The sequence below is a fragment of the Carya illinoinensis genome, chromosome 5 (genome assembly GCF_018687715.1).
Source record: "Carya illinoinensis cultivar Pawnee chromosome 5, C.illinoinensisPawnee_v1, whole genome shotgun sequence".
In the NCBI taxonomy this organism is placed as follows: Eukaryota; Viridiplantae; Streptophyta; class Magnoliopsida; order Fagales; family Juglandaceae; genus Carya; species Carya illinoinensis.
Window position 1 is genome coordinate 30,232,886 of NC_056756.1, and position 6,570 is coordinate 30,239,455.

At 38.2% G+C, this 6,570-nt stretch overlaps 1 protein-coding gene across 1 annotated transcript; it reads left to right on the forward strand.

Moving 5' to 3' along the window:
• Positions 1 to 5,625: 5,625 nt before the first annotated feature.
• On the forward strand, positions 5,626 to 6,147 carry LOC122310254. The gene has a single exon (XM_043124135.1). It carries the CDS (start codon positions 5,626 to 5,628, stop codon positions 6,145 to 6,147), a length of 522 nt encoding a protein of 173 aa, XP_042980069.1.
• Positions 6,148 to 6,570: the final 423 nt, after the last annotated feature.

Sequence of the window (6,570 nt, forward strand, 5' to 3'; positions counted from 1 at the left end):
AATGACATGGTTCGAACCAACACACATGGTTTGAATGGTCACAAGCAACATGGTTCGAAACATTTATGCCAGACATAATTTTGATTAATTCTAGTGGCTAGTTTTAACAAATAATCAAAATAGAAAAAACAAGATATTCATCCAAAAAACAGAGAAAATAACTCTGTTTTTAATTGAAAATTATCAAAACACCAAATGTCAAACAAAACCCACAAGCCAAGTTGAAAAAATTGTAAATCTAAAAAATATAAGGATTTTACCAAAAATAGCAAATTTCTAATAAACAAAACGAAAATAAATACGTAAATAAAGAATAACTTCGCCAAAAATCTAGCCAAAATTGAGATAAAAATCACTTCTTAACTGAGAAATGAAATATTACTATAAAAAGCAAAAATATCTAAAATTGGATATTTGAAGGAGAAAATAGCTATTTTTGGGCTTGAAAACAATGACCATCATGCATAACTAGGTGCCCATGGCATGTGCACTGGAAAGAACTTTTCAAATTGTGGTCATATGCAAGAATTTGATACCCGTGGCCAAAGTTATGGCTAAAATACCGATTATGTGCTCAAAATTGCCCAAAATCAAGGAAAAGTCACTATTCATTGCTATATGACATCTCTAGAGATAATTAAGTGCCATCAATGTGTAATATGACATCTCAACATCATCTGAATTGGATCCCACTGCATCTTTCATCCTAGGTTGGAAGAACTCACCCTCAAGTTCACAGTAGCATCATCGGGATCCACAAAACAAGGACTCAAGTGTTTCACATTGAATACATCAAAGGTCTTCAAATGGTTGGGGAGGTGCAATATGTATGCATTATCATTAATTTTCTATAGAACCTCACACGGTCCAATTTTCATTTCCTTAAGCTTCTTATACTCTCAAACAGGAAAACGATCATGAGTTAATACCGTCCAAACAAAATCACCAACAGCAAAAAGTACTTGACGACGATGACTGCCGACTTGAGCCTTGTACTTGGTATTACTCTCATGGATGGCTAGCTTCACTTGCTCATGGATGCCCCAAGGACACTCTACCATCTCATCTGCCTTGTGATTCAAATGACCAATACATGGAATAGGAGCCAAGTCAAGCACACCCGATGGATTTTGGCTGTAGACAATCTCAAATGGACTCAATCGTATGGTTATGTTTTTGGACTTGTTATGGTGAATTCTACTTGTGAAAGAGCCAAATCCCATTGTTCTGGTTTATTCCCTGCTAAACTCCTTAAAAGATTACCCAAACTCCAATTCACTACCTTGGTCTAAAAATCAGTCTGGGGTGTTAGGCACTACTAAAATTCAACTTCATCTTCAATTTCTCCTATAAATGCGTCATAAATGGTTCATGAAGTTAGTGTCACCATCTAAAGTGATTGATTGTGGAACACCTTGTAAACAAAAAATCTCTTTAAAATACATATGAGCAATTTGTGTAGCATCCATTGTTTTCCCACAAGTAACAAAATGGGCCATCTTGGAGAACCTGTCAATCACGACCAAGATAGAATCCACAGCCCATTAAGTTAGGGTAAGCCCAACACAAAGTTCATCAAACATCAAACTAAGGGGCTTCAGGAAGAGACAAGGGAGTGTATAGGCCTACATTGGTGAGAACTCCCTTAGACCATTGACAAACATTGCATCACTCCACGTAACGAGCTATATAACTGGTCAGCTTGGGCAAATAGTAATCATATGAGATCAAGGCCAAAGTATTTTTTTCGATCAAAGTGGCTCTCTTTATGAAGTTAATAATTTGCTACCTGAGTTAACAATTTGGGATACACAATTGTAATCCATTAAATAAATAGCCATTAAGTAAAACAAAATTAGTTCGTTGGCCATCAGTTACCTCTTGAAATATCTTCCAGAATGAATGATTTGCTACATCTAAATCACTGAAAGTGTAAAATCCTGTAACCATGGTGTTCATGGTGGTGAGGAGTAATGTACGATAACTCAAGGCATCTGCAATAGGATTCAAGCTTCTTGATTAGTGCCTTAAGGAAAATGTTAACTCCTGTAAGTATGCTACCCACTTGGAGTGCCACCTACTCTACTTGTGCTAACCATTGATGTACTTCAAAGCCTCATGGTCAGTGATGAGGATGAACTTCTTCTGGTACCAACTGACGTTCGACAGAATTTATATTAATTTTGGCGACTAGTTTTAATAGAAAATCGAAATAGAGAATACAAGAGATTCATCCAAAATATAGGGAAAACAACAATATTTTCAATTGAATATTATTAAAACTCTAGAATGTTAAACCAAACCCATAAGCCGGGCTGAAGTAGTTGTAAATTTAAAAATATCCTAATTTTACCAAACATAGAAAAATCTTCATAAACACACCAAAAATAAATATGTAAATAAAGAAGTAATCTACCAAATATTTGGCCAAAATAAGGATAAAAATCAGTTCCTAACCAAGAAACAAAATATTACTATAAAAGGTGAAAAATATCTAAAATTGTAGATTTGAAGGAGAAAACAGCTCATTTTGGGCTTGAACAATGGCCACAAAGGGTAGCTAGGTGACCATGGCATGCGTGCTGAAAAGAGCTCTCCGGATTGGGGTCATATGGGTGAATCTGATACCCATAGCCAAAATTATGGGCAAAATACTAATACGTGCTAAAAAAATGTCCCAAATAAAGGAAAAGTCAGTGTTTCCTATTGTACTTGCACTGACTTGCCGTCTCAAGGTAGTTTAGCGCCATTAACATGTAATCTGACAACTCAGCATTATCTAACTTAGATCCCCTTGCATCAACATGTAGCATTCAAACGCGTAAAGTTGTAGTTCGAATTGCAAAGATCATGATTCAAACTGTTTATATTATAGAATGAATGAACCGTTTGTGAGACTCATTCAAATGTTATGTAAAAGTTTGGACTACTGCTTGAATGGAAAAAAATGGTGTTTGGTAATGTTAGGTGTTCGAACACAGAACTCTAGAAGACATCAATGGTTGAGTCAACTAGTTCTCGAAAATAAAACCCACGATTGATGAGTTTTCTCCCCTAAATCTTTATAGAAGTAAATTTATCACTCCCTCATTTACATGGCCAATCCACCATGCGTGGTGGCTGAAAAATCAAAGAATGTGGTTTAGATCCACAGAGAGGATCCGAATTTATGGATCTAAACCCCATTCGTACAATAATAGATTACATAGTATAAAATAAATGATGAAGAAGTACCTTTTGGTGGCTAGGAAGTGTGATAGTGACAATAGTGAACTCGGTGGTGAAGATGGTGGCGTGCGGTGTTTAGGTATTTAAATAGCCTGAGAGAGAGTATACGTAGATCTGTGTGCTTGGAAGGAAGGATTCAAGTATTTTTTTCACACTGATTTGCATTTGAATGAATTATTTAGTGTTTGAACGTTAGGCATTTAGTAGTTCGAAATATATATTTAGCATTAGAACTTATTCTACTATGTCTGTTTGAATAGTATAAAATGTTCGAACAATAGATAGCTCATGACGTCCACATATCTCAATAATATATATCTATACATATAACATATATGTATATCTATACATATATATCTATTAATTCGATACACTTGCTCGTGCAAGGTGGTTTGGTCTTTCCCTTTGGGAGTATTGTCCATTATCCCTATCTTTTTAAACTCTTTGAATCTGTAATATGGAGGAGGAGGATCTCACCAAAAGGTGGGAGAGACTGAACTTGTCTTCGGCTGAAAGTAAAGTCTTCAAGGTCCGTTCTGCTAGATCATCAGAGGGTGCCTCACGTAGCAAACATTACATTGTTGGAGGAGTGTTGACCGAAAAAGGAATAAATAGTGAAGCTTTCAGAGTCACCATGTCGTAAATATGGAGACTGGAGGGATGGGTGAAGTTCAAAGAATTAGGGGATTTTAAATTCTTAATCGAATTTCAGTTTCTTGGTGATAAAGAAAAAGTTTTAGGGGGACGACCATGGTTTTTTGATAGAAACCTTGTGTCCTTTCTAGAATTTGATGAAGATGTTCTCTTAAATGACATTCTTTTCCGATTTGAACCCTTCTGGATTCAACTTCACGGTCTTCCTTGGGGAGCAATGACAGATGAAGTTGGTAGGCAGTTGGGCTCCTCAGTTGGCCATGCCATTAGAGTCGATGCAGACTCTGATGGGGTGGCATGGGGGAAATGTATGAGGATACGAGTTGCAATGGACTTACACAAACCCCTTCTACGTGGTAAATGGATGGAACTGAATAATTTAAAACACTGGATCGCCATAAAATATGAAAGGCTACAGTCATTCTGTTTTCATTGTGGCATTTTAGCTCACAAAGGTAAAAGATGTACTCAACAGAGGGGGCCTATATCTGGCGATGATCCTAAGGTTCTGCAATTTGGCCCTTGGATTCGGGCTCAACCAATGAACTCTAAGATCTTTGATGGCAGGTAGTATGGGGGCAAGTTTGGTGATCCGAATCAACAGCAATGGCAGCATACTGATTCTTCAAATGGGCAAGAAAGTGAAACCAAATTGAAACAGAAAGTAGGTGAGGAGGAAGTCACAAATTCTGTTGGAAATAAATCTAAGGAAGGAACTGGTTTTTCAAGGCTCGGCAAGGGCCATACAGTAGAGTCCCTAATTGCACCTATGGTGGAGGCCGTTACTTTTAACGATCAAGTTCCAACTGTCAAGGAGTTGGCCTCTCCTGCTGTTATTAAAGCCTCACCTGAATCTAATAGGGATCTAGTACAAGAAAAAATTAATGAAGAAGTATTTATGCCAAGCATCACGGGAGCAGTGACCAAGCAAAGAGGGGCCACTTGGAAAAGAAAGGCTAGAGAGGTAAATCATCCTATCTCTTTGGTCATAACTCCTAAAAGAAGGGGCAATAAGAGAAGGGAACTGATCTCCCAATTAGACACGGAAAATAAAGTGAAAAAACCTAAAGGCATCCATGAATTATCAGAATTTAGTGACAATGCTATCTTGGTGGAGGCTATTGAGCAGCCCCACCATAAGCAATGATAGGCCTCAGCTGGAACTGTAGGGGGCTTGGGAACCCCCGTACAGTTCGAGAATTAAACCTCTTAGTGAGGTCAAAGTACCCCGACTTCATATTTTTAATGGAAACCAAATGTGGTAGGAAAAGGCTTGAGGAAGTGAGGAACAATCTTCAATTTGACTATAGTTTTGTGGTGGGAAGTAGAGGCCTCAGTGGGGGCTTAGCTTTTCTATGGAAAAGCAATGTGGACTTCTCTTTAGAGAACTATTCTCATAATCATATCTCAATGGTCCTCACCCAAGAGGAGATTCCCCAACAGATTTTGGTTACTGGTTTTTATAGTTTTCCCGAAACATCAAGGAGAGGGGAAAGCTGGAACCTGTTGAGGATGATCAAACCAAGGGAGGACAAACCATGGCTTTGTTTGGGAGATTTCAATGAGATAATTCATCATCATGAAAAGGTGGGGGTAGCCAGCAGACCTTATCCCCAAATGGAAGCATTCAGAATGTCTATGGACTGGTGTGGCCTGAGTGACCTTGGCTATGAAGGATCAAAATACACCTAGTGCAATAATAGAGAGGGAGATTAGTTCACTAAAGAAAGACTGGATCGTGCGATGGGTAATTTGATGTGGTCTGACCTGTTCTGTGAATACAATATCAATGTTCTTGCTGCCCAAACTTCTGACCATAGCCCATTATTGGTTAATGCTAGAAAGAGAGGTATGAGGTCTTTATGTTTTGAGACAAGAAGGAAGAAGATTTTCAGATTTGAAGCAAGCTGGAATGTACATGAAGCATGCAACAACATTATTAAATCTACTTGGTCCTCCCAGAATACAGTTCAGGACCTAAAGATGAATTCAATCATGAGGAAACTAAACAGATGCAAGGAGTCTTTAAAGCATTGGAGCTCAAGCCTTGGGAAAAAACAGAGGGACATCCAAGGACAATTAAAGCTACTTTTGAAGATGCAAGACTCAAACAAGGGCTCTAACTCAGCAGCTATAAAGGTGCTACAGAAGGAAATTGACAAATCCCTTGAGGAAGAGAACCTGAAATGGAAACAAAGAGAAAAACAGTTTTGGTTGAGAGATGGTGACAGAAATTCTAAATTCTTCCATAAATGTGCCAATTAGAGGAGGAAGAACAATGGGATTCATAAGCTAATGAGGGTTGATGGAAGTTCTACAACAGCCTTGGGAGAGATTTCTGATTTGTTTTCCCAGTACTTCCAAGAACTTTTTACATCATCAAATCCAAGTGGTATTGAAGCATGCTTGAGCCAGGTCCGCCCCCGAGTAGACAGGGAGATGAATGCCAACCTTACCAAACAGGTTTCAGCTGAAGAGGTAAAGGCTGCTTTGTTCCATATGAATCCCATGGGGTCTCCTGGACCAGATGGATACCCTAATTTGTTCTACCAATCACACTGGGAAGTTGTAGGAGATGACCTCACTGATGCTGTCCTGGAAATCTTAAATGGGAAAGGTGATACTGCAGCTATTAATGATACTTTAATTGTTTTAATCCCAAAAATCAGAAACCCCCAAACTGTTCTG